This window comes from Anoplopoma fimbria, chromosome 24 (assembly GCF_027596085.1).
Source record: "Anoplopoma fimbria isolate UVic2021 breed Golden Eagle Sablefish chromosome 24, Afim_UVic_2022, whole genome shotgun sequence".
NCBI lineage: Eukaryota > Metazoa > Chordata > Actinopteri > Perciformes > Anoplopomatidae > Anoplopoma > Anoplopoma fimbria.
The window spans coordinates 16,122,143-16,145,278 of record NC_072472.1 but is presented as its reverse complement, the minus strand read 5'-3'; the positions used below and the strand labels follow the sequence as shown (position 1 = coordinate 16,145,278).

Below are 23,136 nucleotides of genomic sequence, written 5' to 3'. Positions count from 1 at the left end.
TTTTATTAAATGTTACTTCGGGGTTCGATCAGAAGGCTGTCATAGACTAAACAGAAAATAACAGGTGAAACAAATCAATTGTTATTGCACGTTATTTATTGGTCTCAAGATACAACAGTCTTCTATGATCCAATACGAACTCTAACCAATACATTTCAACTCTAAAACAGCAACTACCTCCTAAAATCACAGCAGAATAAAGAGAACATTCTTTGAGTGCTGTGAAACCACAACAGGTACTGGAGTTCAAATGTTTGCTTTGGTGCTGTTGTGTCTCTCAGTAGCAATTACTAGCGTATTGAGATTATTACTAGATCTGAATATGAGTTAACAGAAGAGACTACCAACAGCTGAGTGAAAGAACATATTAGCATTCATTGTAAATTCTTAAGATCAATTCTCACATTTAAACTGCAAAATTTAATTTTTGCATGTTCAAAGATTAAAACAATTAACTGATTAACAGATGAGTTGTTGATTTATTTTCTGTTGATCAACTAAACAATTACACATCCAATAGTTTCAGCCTTTTTTTTCTGGACAAGCAGTAGACATTGTAACAAGTTACCCACGAGTGTCAAAGTGTAGCATTTATGTTTGGGATACAGGCATTTATAGGATAATTATCACTTTTTTTTTGGCTCCCGCATTTTAACAGCGCATCCGTTGTCCTTAAACTCAATTAAGATGCATCCAGTAAAAAAAATATCTTGGCATGACATTTGGGCAGCTCTGATAAAATATGTTTAAAAGTAACTATACTTTTTAAACTGTAGCTCAATGATGGAAAATTATGTAAACCTAAATTATGATTTAAAGATGATGTAGGACAATTTAGTTTTTGTTATTTTAAACTCAATTTGAAACCTGTAAACGGGAGCTTAAATTCCTGTGCCTTCCCTTGCATGAATTAAGGTTGTCAATGAATCAATACTGAAATAAAAGATCTTAGCGCTTAAAAGTTTTAAAGACACAACTGCAATTTAATTCATAACAAGTGCTAGTCTGATTTAACAGTCTTCATATTCCACTAAAGAAACTGCCAAAATATGCATTCATCCTCTTACAATAATTCACAAGTAGGCTTACATTATGTATTTTCTTTTAAAAATATCAAAAACATCACAAAACTAGTCTCTGTTGGACATTCATTATTGTAAAACTATGTCAATTATTCAACATTTACAAACGGTAAAAAGTGTTGTCAAGTAGACAACGATAATATTAATAATAATAATAATAATACAGCCATTTGGAAAAAAGACAAAAATATTTTGCCCAGTTCCCTTTGGTGGAACATTTAGTCTTGAATTCATCTAATTATTTGAATGTGTCCAAATTGTTGTGCTTCCCAAATTATCTTATAAAAAGGGCAAAGGAGCAATGGGTTTATACAAATATAAAATATATAGTATTATTGGCCATACCACACAAACAAATACAGTATTTGCATGTGTGAGAATATAATGTGCTGCTTCTGTCCTGATCCAGGTAAAAATGTTCCACCAAAGTTAAATAATCTCATAAAATGTACAAGAAACAATACAAACATCGATTGTTGTACCTAAACGTGACGCATTACAGCTAACCTGCACTCAAAGTCATCAAAGATTGTGACACATACATTATATATTAGATTTCATAGTTATAAGAACTCTAAAAATACTGTAACACAAAGTTAATCTCTTTACGTACAATAAGCTGTACCAATACTTGCTTATAGGTGGTTAGGCAAAATATTGTCACAATAATGTGCATTTTCATATCATTGTTTATATTCTAAAAGTCTACTGACACATACATGGTGTCTTTTATTCTGGGAGTAAAGTACCTCACCATCTGTTCAGAGGGTCTTTGCTGTAATTCACTGCCACCTGCTACATTTGAATGCATGTGAATATCTCCACACTAGTGGTACAGGTTGTACATTCAAAACATACAAGGGTGGTCAAATCTAAGGCCAACAGACAATTTGAATTTGAAATGTTTTTTTTATCTTTAACAATAGGTCCAAGCATGACATGGCAGATCACAGTACCGTTAGTTAACATCTGTGAAAAGTACAGAGAAAAACTGTTCAACCTTTTACCCAAATCTTTTGAGATGGCCCTAAACTTTGAACACTTCTCAGCATATTCCTTAAATCCTTTATAAATTTGATTTGTTTCTTCAAATTAAGACAATATCAATTTATCCACAGCCAACTATGGATTTCAGCCTTTTGCTAGACATCCTGGTCTCTGACCTATTCTAAAGAAAATGTGTTCTTTACTGTAGTCCTCTAGGATTTCAATTGGGTACTCTCTCATTTACCCTCCTGTAAATCACAACTGCAGCCGTCTGCTTCATAAGTACATTCTCAAACTGTTTGATTACTGTTGCTAGAGACATACGCTATTGAACACTCCTCACCAAACATAAACTGATGGATAGACAATATGTGGATTCACTGCCTAAACTAAATAACTTTGATTGCTGTGTTGTTAAATCAACTACTACATAACCCTGTGGTTATTTTGCTGGGCTGCAGCAGCTTTCAGAGCATGACTATTTAAAATATGATAAATACATTCAAAAGATGAAAAGAGCGGCAGTGACAGCAAGCAAGACTTTTTTTCAAATGACTGTGAATCTAAAATTCTAATGACTTATTGCTTTAATGAAATAGTGATTTCACATTAATTAAAATAAATAGTACCAAATATTAATGAGCCGTTTTTATGTTGGCATCACTTCCTGTTTCATATTTATATTAAAGGCCCAACAAGCCTGCTACTTCCATCTGTCATGTCATTAAATATTTTGGCAAGTCACCCAATTAGATACTTGTGCTGTTGATAAAAGACTTTAGTGTGTGTTCGTGTAGTTGCATGTGTACAGTATCACCCTAGTGAGTCCTACAGAGGTGCACAGAAACTCTCACAAGAAACACAACAATGCGGTCACTCTTTTTTGGCTTCAGGAAAGAGGACGAGTGGTAGAAAGGTAGGTACTCATCATGTTGTCATACAGGTTTGACATTTGACCTTAAGGCCTCACATCTGCCCGAAGAGGATGGAGCAGAGCAGGAAGATAGCATAGAGAAACAACAGCCCCACACCCAGCCGGCGATCCAGCCTCCAGTGGTTCAGATGAACACTCATCACCTGAAAGCAGAGAGACAATGGTGAGGAAGAGCCAAAAGAATCACCTGGAATACAACTTTTTCCAAAGGTTTTGTTTTGTACAATTGGCAGTATGAGACACCAGGATATTTACTATAAGGCAGGTATAGTAATTGTCAAACCATTCATTCCATTTTGGAGAATTGTAAGTGGACATGTAGTAGAGCCAGACTGATACTGGATTTTTGAGGCCCATGTCAATATTTGAGAGTAAATAAATCCAGGAACTATATATCAATTTTAACCTGCATTCATAACATTTTTGGCCACTTGCTTGTGCACAAAGCTGTTAACAGCTAACCATGTACAGAAGTAGAGAAAAAACTCTGTGGCAAAAATATAAGATACATTTATTTATTTATTAATTTCAATATCATTTAAGGCTTAAAATATAAGAAAGATTTTTTTTTTTTAACTGTTTCTGATTTCTGCTTTTCCACACTGAGGTAGTGACCTGGAAGAAATGCAGGTTAAACGCAAGTCTTTAGGGTTTAAATCAGGTAAATTCTCGCAGCAAGATGAGCATTTTTTTTCCATGTTCAGTTATTTAAATCAGACACTCTGCTCTGCAAGTCTTAAGGGTTTAAATCAGGTAAGACACTGTGCACAGTTACAGTCCACAGTGTCTTGAACTGAATTAAATACACCTATACTGATTTAGTTTGCATACTGACAACAGATAAAAATAAGTTTCCTCACCGTCAGAAACACGGATGCCAGCAGCAGGACGACTGAATACACAAGTCCTTTATTATTTATGGAGACCTATGGGGGAAGAAAAGCAAATGTCACAATTTTATAACCACTTAACAGAAGTGAGAATCCAAAGTCTTGGGTTTTGATAGACCTCTCTAACCCAAGCAGACATCGGTGAATCACAGACAGAAGGAAAAAGAGATTATTGTAGGGAGATAAAGTGTATGCATACTGATGATCCGTGTTCCACCACAAGGGTACGCAAAGCCCAGGGGAAACCCAAACCCAGCAGGATGTCAAATATATTGCTGCCTATGGAGTTAGACACCGCCATGTCCCCCATGCCTGAAAAGAGATGGGAAAAGTGACAGAGAAAAGCTGAGTTGAAGCACTTGCACCACAAAGAGAGAATAGTACTTGGAGCAGGAGATTCAGAATAATGAGGTTTACGAGGCTTTTTTTTTTTTACCTTGTCGGGCTACAATCAGACTTGCCATGCAGTCTGGCACACTGGTCCCTGCTGCCAGGAAGGTTATACCCATGATGTAGTCTGGGATGTCTAGAGTGTAACTGATGATAGTGACCTGATAAAAACATAATAACACACCACAGTCAAGTACACACAGAGAGAGTATTTAAGGTGGTGCAAAAATCACTGTCTGTCTAACCTTTGATATACACTCATTCATACCAATGTATAGATATATATTACGTAAAGAGTTCAAAGCATGCTGTTAACTATAACTGTATTTTTGTATTAGACCAACTGTAGGGCTGTCCTGAATACCGTTTTTTTGGCTCTGGAGCTTTGGTAGTAACAAAGTAAGTCTTAGGAAGGAAGGACTCAGTCAGGTAATTCCCCGTTCTCGGCTGAGATAGACAGCATATAGCTGACACAGATGTCTTTCGGTTTAATTAAAGGCATTTATTTTTAAGGATTCCTTTATTCTATGTATTGTTGTTTGTATTGTTATTTCTTATTGAATTAAAAATAATTTTGCTAAATATTTGATGTGTTTTATGCGTTTTTTAACAAGAGGGGTTAATAAAAAACAAAAGAAATCCAAAAAATAAAAAACGAATACCTACACAGTGAACAAAATAGTTGAACAGTAGGTTCCAGCCTTAACCAACAGCCACCTAAAGCATCTGTCATCATTTTCTTTTCGTTTGTTTCAGAATTGAAGATCATGGTCTTACCATCCACACCATGAGGTAGGAGAAGATAGCGATCCACAGGGTGGAGGCCACGAAGGTGACCATGAACCAGCGGTGCCAGCGTGGCTGGATACAATTAGGCACAGTGCAGTAGAGCAGGAGGCCCAGAGGCCACTTGATTAGCCACCTCACCCGCGCACAGCAGCCACCTGTGAGGAGCAGGAAGTGGGTCAGGAGGGCACATGGTAGTCAAGACATCAAGAATTTCAAGGACTTTTGTCAACCAGGAATCAACTTCAAAATCAAAAAGCAAGCAAATAAAAAATAAAAAACACTGCAGGTTAAATCTTACTCTCCCATAACGGCTGTTAACAGTTAGTACTGGATCTTCCTCACCTGGTATGCGCACAGGGCTGAAAATCCCATATCCATCCTCCTCCTCTTCCTCCGTCTGGCCCACCTCGACTCCTGGCTTATCTCCTGACCCTGCGTCTCCTATCCCAGGACTCTTGCCTCCGTTCTCCAGACTGCAGGAGCCCCTCCTCTTCAGGCTGTTACTGGTTGATCCCCCTCGTGAGCCCGGGCCGGCCTCACCGTCCCACTGATTCTTTGAACTCTGGATCAGCCTCTGTCTCTATGAGAGGAAAACAGGAAGATCTTTTTTGTTTTAGAGCTCAGAGAAAATTGTGTTGTGTGCGTTATATGTGCATCAAATACCTCACTGATGACCATGCGTCCTGCCATGGAGAGCCTGGTGCGGGGAGAGAAGTGGGGGGTAATCATGATACGCAGGCCGGCGTCAGAGAAGGACAGTTTGTGGGGGTTGAGGATGAGAAGCTCGTCCACCATGATGACTGGAGGAGCCTCCCGATCATGGGCTTGGACTGTGAAAATGTTGTTGTAGATTAAACACATGACAAATAACTTTCCGTTTATATATGACACAGTGAGAGAACAGAATCACAGCAGCAAAGAAGAGACGACCATTTAAACATCTTCTAACCTTTGTTAAGAAGCACCATTGAGGTGTTGCAAGCAGAGGCATCCTCTACCATCTTGTCTTCTCTGTGATTCTCTGATCCGTGGCAGCACGGCCTGGAGCTATTGAGCTGACGCGTCACAAACGCCAGAAGCTGGGAGTTGAACCTGCAACCAAACAAACAGATATTGTTTACCTACATTAATATATACCATAAATACGGTTTGTCCTCCACCTGCTGTGGATTGATGACGACTTCTTAGGCTTTTGGTAAACTTACTTCATGATTATAATGTAGATTCCATACATAGTCATGAGGAGCAGCGACTCCCACCTGCACAGCAAGTAATACATTTGTGTTAGTCTTGTGTAAGGGCACTGAACTTCAAAAATAACATAGATAATATAGTAAAATAACCTTTAGTCTTTATTTAATCATACTGTAAATACAGGGGTGTCTGTTATGATTTACTTCAATATAAATGTGTTATTGAATATTATAATTCATTTTTAAATATTTATGAATTAATGAATAAAATTATAGAGCATACCATTTATTATATGTATTATAATCGTTAAAATAATGGTATATCTTTAATTGTCAGTACTGCAAGTCAAATCAAACCACACAGTCACAATGGAGCAGATTAGTTTAGTTTTTGAATGTTAAACGATGAAGAATAACCACCTTCTTTCTGAACTGTAACTTTGATTGTTGCTCATTTTGTCATCAGCATTAAATGTAATAAGAGAAATACTTCCCAACTGTGTACTCCTGAAAATGTATCAACACTTGCTTCTCAGGTACAGCTGGTCCACTAAGCCTGGATAGGCACTAGATTACCACCACTGCACATGATCTGACTAATATCTCAGATATATGGAGCATGCAGTGATTTGGCAAAAAGAGCTGGGATACAAATCTTACAAAGTGTGAGTTGAAATACGACTGGATGGCTTGGCCCATTACGATTCAATAAACAGCCTGCCATATATCACTGATGAATCCACACCTACAACCCACATTAAAGCCATGAATAAATCTGCTCTTTCATTAAACCACTGACACATACAACAGTGGAGGGATTTCTTTACAAAAGGCCTCAGGTTGACTTATGGGAATACATTCAGTACAGATTGAGGCTTCTAGTTCAATTTAACCTTCTGCAACAAAAAAACAAGGCCAGCATCTCTTAAAGTATATAGATCAACTTTTACTGTTTAGATCAGAGCGTTTCGGCTTTTGGCCTTCATCAGGGTCAGGGTCAGGGTCAAATATTCAGGATAGAAAACCAAGAACGCATCAACAGCACAGAATGAGCCTGTTAAGAAGGAAAAGCTGAACAAAATAAATGAATCTAACACCTAAGCTACGAATCACTGATCATGTGTGTGATGACAGTTATCTCACACAAATGAAACAAATCAAAAAGACAATATTTATTTAAAAGATTTTATATTGCTTGTTCCTCGTCACCTCAGCTGACTCTGAAAAGAGCTGACTCTAAATACATATTCAGATGATATTGTTATTGTTGAGTACGAATCAGGAACCAAATCGATTGAACATGTTCCACAATCACTGATTGTTGAACTCGCTGACACACTAATCTTCATGATTGTAATAACAGTCATTTGAGGGGGCGGTTGTTGACACAATTCAGAGCGTGAGGGGAGCGAGATGATTTGCGGATCTGTGTGGTATGAATAGATACCTGCTCTAGAAGTGCTCCTTGGGAAACGTGATCATATAACAAGTACAAACAGAACTTGAGGTATGTGGACTCACCAGACAACTGTGGCATCATAGATAACCTAAAGAAGGGAAAAAATATTCTTCAAAACACAATGTGGAGGTGTAGAAGATTTACAAACAATAACTGATCTTTCTGACTTCATAACACAAAACAGCAAATCTCACCATGATGAGAGCCAGTACAGAGAGGATGTAGTAGGAGGAATCTCTAAAAAGGGACCACCACGTCAAAATCACTGTCTGTGGAGAAAAGTTACAAATGTCAGTTTTCCTTCACTTAGAACAAATGCATGCAAGATATCGTGCACGTTTTTTCCTACCTGGCCTGCAAAGATCCCACTCAGGCCAATGATGACCAGGATGTTGAAGACGGCAGAGCCCACAATGGTGCCAACTCCAACGTCTCCTTTGGTGATGAAAACACCTGAGGGTGGGTGAGACAGAGAGACAGATGACACAACCCACATTAGGAGAGGAAGTCAAACATGTGCATTTGGTATCTGGCTTTGTTTTGAATTCAGATTAGATTAAATCCCCCTCAGTCTGTCATCTTCTATCTCATCTTCTTATTTTTGTTTTTTTTAATTACACAAAGGAACACACGCCATCCAGCTCTGTATTTAGAGTTTACTAGTCACTAAAATTCCTAAAAATAAGCAAAATCCTTTTTGAGGTTTTTAACTAGACTCTGCTGACATCTCCTGGATGATTTTGGCACTGCAGAGGCTGTGAATACTTCCAATGTGCTCAAATGTTTAATGTTAAAATGTTAAAATACATGAAACTAATTTTGGTATGCTTTTTCATTACTGCCACAACTGGTACTTGGTCGTGATTGGCTGAGCTACTGACCAATGAGAGAGGTAAAAAGCTCTGGAGCAGAGCTGCCTGCAGCCATAAATGTCGCCCCAGCCACATCTTCACTGAGCTGCAGGTTCTGAAAGATAAAAAAAAGAAAGAAAATTGCTCAGAATTTAATGAGAATAATAAAATATGAATCTACTAAACTAAGAAAAGGATATCTGATGGCAGGTTGGTGCCATTTTCTCACCTCGGATATTTTCTCAAGGGAAGGGACAAAGTAGTCGTCACAGACGATGGCCAGAGCGTAGAACATGTAGATGGCCTGGACAGCACAAATGAGCGCAGATAAGCGAGTGGAGGGACACATGCATACCCTGCCTTTTATAAAATGATGATATCTTGCGACATACTTACACAGAGTGCATGCAGACAAACAGCCCCCTTCTTCCTCTGCTCCTTGGTAAAGATGTCCTCTGGAAACTCGTGGATGGCTGCAGAGGGGTAGACATATCATCGTTTCTTTTATTTCTTTTTCCACCAAAAAACAGCCTGCAAGCTGCAAACTAAATAAAACAGCCTATATGCTGTTTGATATAAATTCATCAAAAAAAAGTAAATACAGTAGGTACAAATAGTCTGTGATATAATGATGAGTTAACCCCTAACAATCTTTGACCTTGAGGCATTGATTTGTACTTGACAATGAACACAAAATGTGTACCAAATTAAATGATTTCACTAATTTCCTTTTTATTTCTGATGTTCAATTACAAAGCTTATTATTCTAAGTATTATCAATTATATCCATTCATTTTTAAATAAATTCAAAGACATAAAGAAAAGAAGTCATGACTTAAAATTCATTTGAGACACCATTTTTAGTTGTGCAACCCACAACATCATCAGTTAGGCACAGTGTTTGTCTTCCAGTGAAGAGTGAGACAGGAAGTGAAACTGGCAGCTGCTTCCTGTCCTTCGTCGAGTGTAAACGGAAAAAATTAAAACTGTTAATGACAGCCTAGCTTCCCTCGATTCCCTTGATGGTTTCAAAAGAAAGCCTCGAGAGTGTAGTGCAGCTCCAATTTACAACTTGAGCTGAGCTTGATGAATAAAAACTACTGGGGAGCATTGAGCTATTAATAGCTCTTCTGCTGTGTGAGACAACAGTGGGTCGACAAGCCCACAATAAGCACTGTGCAGCCGTCATGATGCATGGAAACTTAACAGACAGCAAGGATTAAGAGAGGGTCCCTTGTGATCTAGGATATGAGATTTGATCTTTGACACTCCAGTGTCAGAAAGTGAGGCGGCCATATGGTCCCGAGGAGGGGACAGTAGTTTGGTATGTTCAGTTAGAAAATGTAAATGTTTGTGCAGTAATGTTTACACATTTGTGTCTGTGCCAGAGTGCAGCACCGCCTGCCTGGATGCTTTTTGTGACATAAAATGCTTCTTGTGCATCGTCTTCAAGGACCAGAGCTGAAGTGAGTTTCTGAAGGTTGGTAGTGTCTTTGTTTTCTCCTCTCTTAGAGGACAAAGCCTATTTTCTCCACGCCAGCTGTTATTGCAGGGCAGGGCTCGTCTGCTAAATCATCTGGGCTTAGCATGTAAACTTTCTGTCATCTTATGGCACGAAGGAGGAAGCCAGAATGCGAAGCTGCACTGTATGCGTCTGCTCAAGCGGCCTGCCAAGCTGATCAGCTGTTGGACATCTGTGCTCTCTCTGTGGCTTTGTTTTCTTTCACCTTCTTCTTTGCTCTCAGGCGTCCCATCTAACAGCCCTGGAAGCCTTCCAATCTCCTTTCTGCCCCAAAAACATAAACTCTCAGGTTATTCTGTCGGTAGAAAAACCGAGGGCTGCAACATGTACCTCAGATGGATGCTTTGAGGAGTTGCTCTGGTGAAGGCAGTTGCTATGGCGACACTCTCCCTGGGGGCAGCTTTTCTTTTTTCCTTTTTTTTTTTTGATGGGTGCCAGTAGGAAGCCAAAGGCAAGGCAATTGCCCGAACAGTGAGAAAGGGGGAGGTGAATATGTGTTTCCCATGGTTAGGGTTTATGAAAAATGAAAAAAAGAGAAGTGACAGCAGCTCTTGCCTGTAATGTCTAAAAATATTTATTTTTCCTTACAAACCCTCAGGAGAGGTCTGAGAGAGTGAGGGAGGGGGGAGAATATAGATACACAGCATGTCTCAGCTTACTGGTTTAACTGAAGGCTACTGGACAGGAATGTCTCTTGCCGAAACTCTCATGGCGTGATTTTACAACGCAACACCAAAAATTGAATCCGCCGGGTTCAAGATGATTGCACATCTGCAACTTCCCAGTTAATATGTGTCTAAGGTGCTTATGGGTTGAATTATGGGTCAGCTGATGATTAAATCAGATCCGAAACTCATTAAAGATGTGCAGAACAATTGATCAGTGGTCTACTCTTAAAAGATGGAGATCTGAAGTGGACCATCGTTTGTAAAAACACCAGGAAGCCTTTAGGTTCATCAGCAATACATTATAATTCAAAGTATTAAATAGACTTTACCCCCGCAAAAATGAATGAAAGAAATTGGCTCTCACTGGAAAGTGTCAACTGTGTGCACGTATACTAATGTGCAAATTAGGTACTCAAATGCAAAGTGGATTGAATTCAAATTATATTTACATGATATGCTGCCCAACAGTTAACCAAGCAGAGACCAAGACAGCACCAGCTGTTTGGCAAATATATATATATATATATATATATATATAATATATATATATATATATATATATATATATATTATATATTTTTTTTTCTTTTTCCTTAGTCAGGAACATTGATGAATGAAACATAATTAAACTCTGGGCCTTGGATCGTGCTGGTTTTCTTGTGCATGATGAATTTACTGTCATTCTGTTACGAAGTCTTAACTTACTGTATAATTGTTAATTGTTAACTAGCATGTATGGAAGATTTATGCTGACGGTAAAGCAACAAAGAGACAGTAATGGATTATAACAGAAAATAACTCTGTGATGGAAAAAAGGACACTGAACAACTATTTTAAATATTAACTCCACAGCATTATAAAAGCCAGAAGGCACATGTTAAAATGAGATGCTGTTTGTTAAGAAGCAAAGCGTAAATTTACCTAATGCATTAGCCTACCAAACTGAGTGTCGTACTCTGCTATATAAAGGTTTATTAGCTTTTGGTTGGATCCACGAGAGCATTTACAGCAATCATAAAACACTGTTGCCTAATTTAAACTGAAGCAAGGCATTAACCATACTGGTTCATTTGGGTGTCATTTTGAGCTCATGATAATGACAATTAATACATTTTAGTCTTAAGCCTTAGTAGCAAATGCAGCGTTATTAGTTCAATCAAGAAGGGCACCGTTTTCTGTCTTTTTTTTTTTTTTTTTAAAGTGATGAAGTATGATTCACTGTTATGGTTGCTAGGTGCTTCACAGCGTACAGATCCTTTGTTATATATGTATTTAATCCGAGCCCAGATCAATAGAGCCTGTGCAGAAGATTATTTCTTCAAGTATAAGGTCGATGCCGAGCAAATTCTTCAAAAGGCTGAAGAAGTGAGATCTCCACTGATGTGAGGAGCATATCTCTCTCTGAGTCAACCTGCTGCAGGGGGCTTCAGTGGAGCTGAATGAAGGGGCAGTGGGCGGTGCAGAGTAATGTCATCGATCCGGGAGTCTGCATGCCGTCCTGGAGTCAAGCTACGGTATCGACGTATCATGCATCAACCAAACCGCTATTATGGAGCACTCGCACTCTCTCACACATACACGTGCACACACGCAAATACACAGAGACCTCTGCAACAAGCCTGCATTTTTCATGAGGAATCAAAAAATGAATATTTCATCCAGGTGTGTAATGTAAATTCAATTATGCATTTGTTCTTTGATTTGCTTTCCTTTTGAGGCGATTTAAAAGCAACTATGATGAAACGATAGCAGGGCTTCAAACCGCACCAAACACCTCGCCTATCAATACAATCACTGAACATCATGTTACACTGGTGTGACAGAGGTGATCATACAACAGCATGCAGCATAAGCGCTATCAACTTGTTGGGTGAGGAAATGAAACATTTATTCAGAGAAAGCAGCTATATATATATCTTCTCTTCAAGAGAAGTTTTATGATAAACTTCACACTCGGCCTTATTGTGCACAAAGTGAAAAAGAGTAAACAAGATCTAACAGAATTCTGAATCAACTTTCCCAACAGTAGTAACTAGTCGCATTAACTGCCATTTGCTTTGTTTGCCATCCATAATCTGCCTTCCCTAATAAAATACCAAGCCCATTTGAAGACAATTTCTGTAAGATTATCTGCCAGCTTCTCTTTCTCAACTCTTTCCCAAAGAACCCTAAAACATGGCTGTGGAAAAAAAACTATTCTCAGCCGACTGTCGCTTGCCAAAATAAACAACACACCAAGCCTCGGCGACACACACAGTATGAGCCACTTACTCCATTTACATAATTTAGATTCACTCCCAACTCCTCTCCTCGCGGTCTATTTTTAGTCCTTTGGACTTTTAATGCTTGAAAGACAGAATTGTCTGGGTTTCAAAATTTAGCATTTAGTTGCCTAGCAACAACGGTCTGCAAGGCTTGTCAGCTGAAGGCGGGTCACACCGTCTCTATCTTGTTAAGCAGTGGAGAGATGAAAAGAGAGAAAGACAGCCTGGGGCTGGACGTTACTGTGCAATCCCCAAGATAATATCCCCCGAGGTCCACGGCAGGCTTTTTTAATCACACTACAGATTATGCAATCACTGTCAGACGGCCTGCTGAGGAAGAGGGCGGCAACCTGAGCCTGGAGCCACGCTCACTGGTGTGTCTTATACTACCTGTCCAACCCTTTGTTCGCCTGCTTGCTTCCAGTGTATTACCACAGTGAAGTATCCGCCCGCAGTACGCTTGTGTCTTTTTTAAGAGATAATGAGGGAGATCTGTTTGCAGCCAGGAACTCAATAAAGGTTAAGTGTGTTATCGGGTAGCAAAATACAAATTGTTGAATAGAGCAAATGGAGCACTGGTACAGAGAGACATCGAGTCTCATTTTCTCTCTCAAGGGTGGAATAAAAATCCCTTCTAATGTCATGTCATGAAAGAGGACATGCAGTGACAGTGAGGTGCTTGTTATTTGTGAATTCACTACAAGTGCCAGACCTATTGTCACAGAGTCCGTGTTCGTGCACCTCTCAAATGTAAGCTCTTCAAATATATAACTAATATAAGACTTGTGATGTCACTGAGCTGTGGAATAATTCTTCCAGATAAGATTATCAGGAGCTAGAACTGTTCATCATATACCTATTAAAGATTTAAAAAGGCTTAGAGATTTGAGGTTTGGTGATATAATGTTAATGAAGTCAAGGCTACACCTATAAAATAAATGAACCATTCTATCAAAATTTGAGTTTCAGACATGTCACACAAGCCTGTTTCACAGATCTATTTTTAAAAAGGATAAAAACATTCATTGTCTGAAGGATTGTTTTTTGGTTGCACACCCTCAGTAGGCAGAGTACATATAAGGTTGTATTTAGAGGTGTGCTCTGAACAGGTAATTTGCATGGTATATTATTAGCATAACTTTGATTCGCATAAATGTATCTGAGAATACAATATCTGGGCAGTTGGCATACAATACAACATTGTGACTGGCAGCCTAGTATTAGCTCCACCACTGAGTAAATGCAAATGATGTGAAGATACAGAATTGTATATTTCATTGCGCAGCTGTGTCATTTTATCTCCGTTAATCTCCTCACACAGCAATAAAGATTTCCTCTCTGATCTGAATTTTTAATAATAAAACTGTCAGCTGTAATGAATGTGGTTCATGTCAGCCGAACAGCTAATCAGCCAGGGAAACACAGAAACAGAGCTCTCATGATGGCTGTCGATTGGCTGCGATAATAAGGAGCAGTTTGAATCTGTGCAAACTATTCAGGGTGCAATCAGGCTCAGGGAGCAATGGAAGGTAACTTGGCGCCTACTAAAGACAGGCTACCTTAGAAAATCTAATCTGACTTCCACTCTGGCAGCCTCCTCTTGTTTGCTCCGTCTGTCTCCTCGAGTCTGTCAGTGTGAAAGCTTGACACCGACTACACACTCCTGACAACTGACACAATGCCACATGACCTTTCAGTTCACCTGCAGGGGTGAGGCAGAAATCTCTGGTACACTCCCCCCCTTTTACCTACATACACCACAAACATGCACACGTTAACATCGCTAAACACTCTTTGACACCCTACATTTTCAAAACACGAAGCACCCAAATTAAGTCCTTCACCAACGCAAAACATACAGCTATCATAGTTGTGTGTGGAATTCCAAGTACTCATTACATAAACACTCATTTAGGCATGGGTAATATGATGATATTATGTACGGTCAGGTGTTTCTATTATTTTGTCCACCCAATTATTATTATACTGTATAATGCAATACTGTTCAACAGCACCACAAACTATACCGTAAAAAAATACCATCAGGAAAACAGACATTCCTGTCTGGTTATCCGTTTTCTTTATGTTGATAGAAGATGCTATCCATACCGCCCCTCTACACCGAGAGGGTAGAGTCTTAGAGAGTTTGTTGGTCTGAACTGGAGTGACAGACGGCATCTATCCAGGTAAAGAAGAGTGACTCACCTGCTCGAGGCTGATCCACGCTCTGGTTGTCTGACTTGTCCTGCATCAGCCGGCGAGTCCATCGCAGCTCCTCACCGTTCACGCCTGGCAGAAACCCGGAAGACTCCGACTCTGTTACAAAACAACACCAGAGTCGTTTTAGTGCAAAAAGGACCTCACGAAGTCCAAGACCAACCCGTCTGTGCTGTGATTTAAGGACAGACTATATTTCATTATTAGCTTATTCTTCAGTCTGCTTAATAGCTTAGTCACTAAGGTGTAGAGCTGAAACGATCAGTTGATAAACAAGAAAAATGATCTGCAACTATTTTAATAGTTGTCATTATTCAAGCAAAAATATTAGGATTTCTTTGTCTATATGAAAGAAAACCTTCAGAAAAAAACAATACAACAAATTTGGCTTTAGTAAACTGTCAATTTTCAAAGGTTAATCAATTAATCAATACATAAGTCCATTACAGTTTCCAAGAGTCCCAGGTTGTGTCTCGTTTTGTCCAATCAAAAGAATAAACCCCCTAAAAGAAGCAAATCCTCAAATGTGAGAAGAATGGAATGGATTTCATCGTTGTTGTTTTCTGGTTTGACATCTGACTTAAAACCATTGATCGTCCATCAAAATTGTTGATACTTTTCTGTTGATCAACTAATCAATTCTTTCAGCTCTACTTTTAGTTATTACAGCTATAGTAGCATTTTCCAATCACAAAACGTAACTATTTTTTCAAAGAACCTCTGACTGAAATATAATAAACAAAGTATCTATTTCTAGTAATTGTCTCCAGAGTTAAACTTGTGTCAAACGTCGACTCAACAGACTGTAGTTTCAGGTTTCTGGCTCTGGGAGATAGCAGCACATTCAGAAATCCATTCCATGCTGCTGTCAGCTGTCCCATCTTTAAAAAGGTGTGTATTTCAGATCTGTATTTCATTCCTCGATAGCTAGTTTGTGTGTGGGTTTCAGTTTTTACGACTTTACTACACCAACAGGAGAGGAACTCCCCACAGATATATCTGTCTCATCTCTCCTACGGGAATAAAGAAAATACAGATATCTTCCACCACCACCCACAGAGATCTTTCCACTATTGCAGAGAAGATAGTGAGTCAGTTATTATTACACTCTTTACTACAAAATGTCCTTTTATTTACAAGGCAGCATGGTGTCTGGTGCATTTTTTGATTGCCAGGCGCTGTAGAGTCCCTTTGTACCTTACAGCTCAATGAGCCCATTTCAAGAGGGCAGCGGTCATGGCTGAGAGCAGACGTGAAGGCTTTCATGTCGAGGCATCAAGAGGAACTCGACTCGTATGAAATTCAAATGGGTTTTGTGCCACAGATGGCTCTGCACCATTTTCCCACCTATAACTGGGAGAAATCTCTAGCACCTAAACCACATCTTGTCTCATTAGAAAAAGGAGAGAAAAACGGGACGGAAAAAACTGGATGCTGATTCTAGATTCAGATTTTATTAACTCAATTAAATCTCATCGAACAACATGTAAATTAAAACACAGACAATTGCTAAAATGGTATGTTGATTAGCTGATTAGGTAAATGAAAGAAAATCAATCTGCAACAACTTGGAACTGATTAATGTACAAGTAATTTTCACAAAAATGACAAACATTCTCTGATCATACTTTCTCATATGTGTAGTTTTGCAGGTTTTTTGTTTCATTGTAATTGTAATTTGGATTGTTCTTGAACAAAAAAAAGCAAATTAAAGCTTTGAATCATATTCTGCTCTGAGAACTTTTGATGAACATTTTTAAATCAATAAGTCTAAGAAATAAAGAATAAATATAGGAGCTGTATATGCAAAGAACCATTTTCTTTGTAACGATATAGTAGAGTTATGTATATCTGAGCAGAGAATTAAGTCACACCATTTATGTGTTGTAATAGCAGCCTCTCTGTGCTTGTTTTTGTTTTGTTTTAGTGCATGTTTGTGCCCCACTGGCTAGCTCTTGGCCGCCGCTCTGCACCGCACTGATATGGCGTTACAGCTGAAAACGGCGTCCTAACCGACAGCGTTGTGGCTGAAGTGTAGTACCCACCCTCTGGTTCCCCCTCAGGAAAACAGTGTCAGCCTTGACAGCACATTTGCTGTTATTTGTTCTGTTGGCGCTGTAAGCATTGTTAGCTACCAGCCTAAAGTCAACTGCTCCCAATCTTGTGGCTTGCATTTTTATTAAATACTTTCAAATCCGTATTCTCAATGCTTGCATTCGTAAATACAATCTACATGTGATACTCCCAGACGATTGTCATTCTGAAAGGTAGATAGACTCTCTTGGTTCCTTTCCAAAACTTTTTATCTCTAGGGTTCTGGTATTGCTAACGCTAGACAGTGTTTAGCTGAGGTGGTAAGCCACCCAGGTTCTTGGATCCTCTGGTCTTGATCAGTATGATCAGCAACGATATTTTGAGATGACATCCTAAACAACTGCTGTAGATTAATTTAATAAAAGTGCATTAAGGCGGCACATCTTTGCTGTAAAAACAACAAAAAAAAGAAAACTGCATACAGTTACAAAAATGTGTTTAAAATGGAGAAAAAGATCACAACCTCACACACTGTCTTCACTCTGACCCTGAGCCTTGCATTGAAGTTGCTTATCATTTTGCTGATCCATGGTGTTTAAGCTAACTTTACTGTAATGTTAATGTGATTGTTCCTCTAGATAAGACTGTCTGCTAAAGACCTAAAATGTAAATATAACGGAAAGAGGTTACAGAAAGATCAGTGAGGAAGCTGCTGAAGCATGAAATGTGGAGTTTGTATGGAAATATCTTAATCCCACTGTCACATGCCTCAACATAAACACATTGCTTGAGTGCAGCATGGTAAGTGTAAATACCATCATTCATAATTCTTCTCTCTACACTACAGTATAACTATGCAGACTGTGGGGAACCTCCAAGCCAAATGCTTATGTTGTGACAATTATTCATGATTTGGTTTTGTCTTATTGCAGCAAAGACGTCAAAATTGCAAGAATTCATGTAGCTACAACACATGCTGAACAAATGGTGTCACTGCTGTAAATCATTATACAGCACCGATCTGATTTTTACAAGGCGTAGAAGACTAACTCTTCATTTCAATCATGATTTTCTTAAGCCATACACCATCATCCGTTCCCCCAGGAAGGAAAAAACAGTGTTGCGTCCGTCTTTAGCAGAAACAAGACATTTGATCCCGTCAATAACACATCGACTGGAAAGACCGGCTTTCTCAGGTCTTACCCTAAACACTGCCTCCACAGGACAGGACTGCAGTCTGTGGTAGTAAATGTCTCCAAGCGTAAAATCCTCAATAGAGGCAATGCAGATTGCTAGATATTGCTGCCTTTGAAATCTGAGTCTATGGATATTACTTTATAAAAAATTATATTTACATTTCAATCCAACATTCTGAGCTCGATTTCCACGTAGATAACCCTGCAGTCCTCCACTCTGACATTCAGACAGAACATTTAGGAAGTGTCATGTTGCAGTAAACAGAGAGATGATGAAAATGTGATTTAAATGGGAGCTTAACCACAGTTCTATAAATATCTGACTGTATAACGTTGTGAATAGGAACATGTAGTTTATTGCCAAGTTATTGCCATGGTTATATTCATATACATTCCACTTCCTACTTTTTATGGTTCTCAATGAATTTGTGACAATTTCCCTTTTTGGAAACAGCTACTGCAGCTTAATTAAACTTTTCTAATACCAATACAATTGTGTCAATAGAGATCCAATAGTAATTAATTTCTTTATTAAGGACAAAACCACAACTCCAAAGGATGCTAATTTAATGTTCCTTTGTTGGATGTGTACATAAGCGACAGTTTATATACACAATAGCTTTATCAACTTTAAAAAAGGTGTTTCCACAGCCCCCAAGTTACCGGAAAAACAAATCATTTATTGAAGGTTTAATATCTGCTTAACTGTTAAAAAGCCAATTATTTTGCTGTCACGGAAACAGTTGTGTGAGCCACGCAACTATCAAAACTTTTCAATCAACACTAAACTTAAGTCTGTCCCCTGTGTTGTCAGACAAAACATGGGACACACAGGGGATCATTATGTGTCAGCTGTTAGACTCACTGCTGCTGTGATTTATAAATGTTTGTAGAGGAATCCAGCACTCCACCACCACCACCCCACTTGTGCAGACGAGGGACAGCTATCTTGGAGATAAAACCTCATCTAGCGAGGCTTGAAATGTTCAGTTACACATCAATTCCCGACCTTTGCAAACAGGAAAAATAGCTGTTCTTTTCAGAAAATAAATTTGTTGAATTTATAAAATTGCTTCCAACAATATCTGTGACCTCTGCAAAATGTTTCTTCCTGAAGAATGTTCCCTTTACAACTCCTTCATAATACATACATTTTTCATCAAGCCGGTTTTGTTATTGTAACTTATTTTCCCGATATCCAATCAAATATTTTTTGTCAGAATAAGACAGGTATAGATACAGACTGTTGGGTTAGCACATCCATAAATGGCTCTACAAGCAGTGGTCTTCAGGATGCTACAGTATGGGTGATATTTTCCAAGCATTGCAAGAGTAACCCGCCTGCTGCCATTACAAACAGCAGACCACATGCCTTGCCGAACGCTTTTATATGGTTTAAGTTGAGCGGCCTTGATCTCAGTTCAAAAAACCTCTTCTGGTTGTTGGCACCCTCCTAATTTAAAGGTTAAGTATAAATATTAATGACACGGCTCATTCCCCAGGACACTCTTCTATGAAAAACCGGACTGCAACACAAGGGTGAAACCTAAATGTAGATCAAACCCAAAGTTCACTCCTTCATATCGTTATAATGCACACAGGATTAGAAAGAATGGCGCTGTCGGTGCTGAAGCTGCTGATGAGTGTGTGTGTGACAGAGTGTGACAACACATCAGCAAAGGTGATGAGAGGATAATGAGCTGGGGGGAGGATTGCCTTTAGGTGCACTGCTGCAAAATGAGACATTGAAAAATCTAACGGAGAACCACGTTCTAGCCATTAATTGATACGGATGTGACTTGGAACGGTGCACAATGTTATAGAAGTTGATGATTGTATTATTTTAAAAAAGGACAGTAACTGTAAACAATCCAAGACAAATACAATAAATGTACCAATCAATTATCTACATTTAACAAAATCTTTTTAGTCACATGAAAGACACATTCTTAGCTACAGTGACAACAGAAATTAAAAAAAGGGCAGGAAGTCTATTAAGAGATACATAATATTCTGCTGAGATGAGGATGAAATAACCATTGTCAATCTGCAATAACCCATAACTAAATTTATCCCCACTGATTGGATTTATACATGCCACAATCTCTGTCTGCTCTATGTAATCAACAGTCACCTTCCTGCATTGTGTGCGGAGAAAATCACGGCCAGAGGGACAGAAGATGGGAGACGATGAGCAGAACATGTTGGAAACTAAGAGTTAAATATTTACAACAGTGATTCAGCTGTCTGACATGCAGCTCTGTTTGTTACTTTAAAGACAATATTTCACCTTAAAAATGCCACAGTGCTGGACATTTATCATAATTGTACTCAAGTTCTGCAACTGCATTGTTTCTTAAGGAAATAGATGTTATAATAATGTCTATTTTTAAACTCTGCTTGATTTTGATGGAGACTGCAGTACCTGTCTACAGTAACATTTCTAAACCAGCATACACTGCATGAATGTAATATTCATATTTTGATACACATAAAATATTTTTAAATCCATGGAAAAGAGGAGGGGGGGAATGGAAGTATATTGGATCTTTGCGCCAAATGAAGATAAAGTACTACATGTCGTGCTCTGAATAAATGGATTATGCAGCATTTTCTACTAGTTAGCTCTTTATTGAGACAATAATAGTTTGGATCCGTTTTATAATGTGTTAAAGTAAATGTATTTTACTATTGCCTTTCCTTTTTCATTGGATACTTTAATGTTTTTAATCTAATACATGAAATCTAACTTTTGGTCCAGCATCAGTCTAAATGTTGGTTCCTTATAGCTGCATTCCAAAACATCAAATGTCTATCAATTCATATAAAAATCAACTGTGAGGAATATTGCGCACACCGTATACTTATTCATACGTGCGGATGTTTTAGATGATCTTTTCATACATTGATGTAATTCCAATTTGTGTAGTGTTAATCTAAGAATGTCCATAGGACTATAATGATTGCGCACGCTCGTAGGCGCGTGCAGCCTGTGCGTCTATATTAAGGTCTCACCTGGTGCCTGGATGACCTGTGCGAGCCAAATGACTGCGACCAGCCCGACTCCACAGCAGCAGAACCGCTGGAAGGGCCGCCGGTGCCTCGCTGCTGCTCTCATTCTTCAGACGGCCGCATTTCCACCAAAAACATCTGTTGCTCTCTCGCTGACACTTGTTTTCACACTTTCTCTGCAAACAAACAGCTCCAGCAGCAGCAAACGCCAAGTCTGCCAAGTTGTGTTAAAAAAAAAAAAAAAAAAAAGATTCCCCCTTGAATCACAAGCCTGGTCCCCCCCCACACCCCCCACCAGCTCCAGACTCAGAGCAGACGCTGTGCTGGCTCACTCCGCCAAACCTCCGGGTTCAACATAGCGAGTAAACGCGTAAAAAAAACCCGCTTTCTGCGTTCATGTGAACGGTCTGAAAGGTCGACAGCAGATCCCACAGTGAGGCGCAGCAACAGGAGGCGACATGCTCTGAGCTCCGTGTGCGTTCACTCTCTACCTCTCTCTCTCTCTCTCTCTCTCTCTCTCTGCTCACACGCTATGTGGCCACCAGGCGGAGACAAACTCGGGACTGTTTTTCTCTGAGGAAATAAGACAGAAATGTCCCCTTTTGAGCTTATAGACCCCTGATGGGATGCAAACTCCCGAGCATAAAAGAAAAACATACTGTAAATAGCTTCTGCCAGTGGGGCCAATTATCGGGCCAACGATGCACTAAATGTTCCACCTGAGAGACGCTCAATTATCTCAACACACCTGATCCCGTTAATTAAGTGTGAATGGAGCAGAGACAGCTGGACTGGACCTCACAGTGGACACCGTTAAATGGATTAGATTATTTAAAATTGCCTTGTTTACAAACCAAAGTTGGGCTACATTTGCATTTGTCTTTCTTACCAGAGCAATGTCGAGTTAATTGCCCTCCTCACAAAACATTTGTTAAGCAGTTTAAAAAAAAAAAAAAAACAGTCTTCTTCTTCACTGCCTTTGCGGAGGCAGTATTACGCTTTCTTTGCGTATTACCGCCACCAGCTGTCCATCAGTGGAATAGCTGATTCACTACTTTTCAGACCAGTCCCAGGACTTCCTCTATAGCTACCTGATATAAGGTGGTAATCATGGTAAAGGTTGACAAGTAATGTCCATAGGAAACACAAAATACAGTAAGAATCAGTGCTTTTTTTTTTTTTTTTTATAGTTGAAACTGTCTGAGAGGACAGAAAAAAAGGACAGTATGAAAGGTAGTTTTGCCACAAATACTCTACAAGTTATTTCTCTTAGTTTTAGTTTGGGGAAACACAGACCATTTGTCACATGGAGACCTTCCAGAAACAGGGTGAAGATTAAGAAACACTGCTGCAGCACTGTCTGCAATAATCCACCCAGCCAGATTCCAAGAAATTACAAAAAAAGTGTAAAAACCTTTTTGTGTAAAAGTGCATGTACTGTTTGATAAAAGTAGTCTGGTTAATGTCTCCTTTTCATATTTAAGGCCGTTAAAAAGGCCTTTACTTCAGTAAAATGACATTAAAAAGGGAAAGGGCCTCATTCATCATCAGTTAGCCTACAGTGTCCTGGTGTTTTTCCATTCTTTAATGTTTAACTGATTTATGACAAGAGGGCAGGACTCTGTGATAAGTTTATCATTGACTTTCA

The 23,136-nt window shown here is 39.0% G+C and overlaps 1 protein-coding gene across 4 annotated transcripts; it reads right to left on the bottom strand.

The window, feature by feature from the left end:
• Nucleotides 1-91: 91 nt before the first annotated feature.
• On the bottom strand, nucleotides 92-22,434 carry LOC129113654 (sodium/potassium/calcium exchanger 3). Of its 4 annotated transcripts, none has more exons than XM_054626067.1 (17): nucleotides 22,378-22,434; nucleotides 15,235-15,345; nucleotides 8,972-9,048; nucleotides 8,805-8,879; nucleotides 8,606-8,690; nucleotides 8,074-8,177; nucleotides 7,919-7,993; nucleotides 7,787-7,812; nucleotides 6,278-6,331; nucleotides 6,022-6,164; nucleotides 5,736-5,902; nucleotides 5,415-5,652; nucleotides 5,061-5,227; nucleotides 4,330-4,444; nucleotides 4,093-4,205; nucleotides 3,864-3,929; nucleotides 92-3,146 (listed from the first exon to the last, which is right to left on the bottom strand). In XM_054626067.1, exons 2-17 carry the CDS (start codon nucleotides 15,278-15,280, stop codon nucleotides 3,036-3,038), a joined length of 1,662 nt encoding a protein of 553 aa, XP_054482042.1. In that variant the 5' UTR covers nucleotides 15,281-15,345; nucleotides 22,378-22,434; the 3' UTR covers nucleotides 92-3,035. The 4 variants fall into 4 exon arrangements, 3 of the variants coding, with proteins under 3 accessions (XP_054482042.1, XP_054482040.1, XP_054482041.1); XM_054626065.1 differs by lacking the exon at nucleotides 22,378-22,434 and adding an exon at nucleotides 21,492-22,367; XM_054626066.1 differs by lacking the exon at nucleotides 22,378-22,434 and adding an exon at nucleotides 22,148-22,367.
• Between the last annotated feature and the right edge of the window lie 702 nt (nucleotides 22,435-23,136).

Excerpts from the sequence above, each read along its gene's own strand:
- LOC129113654 (XM_054626065.1), bottom strand. The coding sequence starts at position 21,594 with ATGAGAGCAGCAGCGAGGCACCGGCGGCCCTTCCAGCGGTTCTGCTGC. Across the intron at positions 6,165-6,277 it reads ATCTACATTATAATCATGAA|GTTCAACTCCCAGCTTCTGG; the intron begins GTAAGTTTACCA and ends GTTTGGTTGCAG. Across the intron at positions 5,903-6,021 it reads AATGGTGCTTCTTAACAAAG|TCCAAGCCCATGATCGGGAG; the intron begins GTTAGAAGATGT and ends ACATTTTCACAG.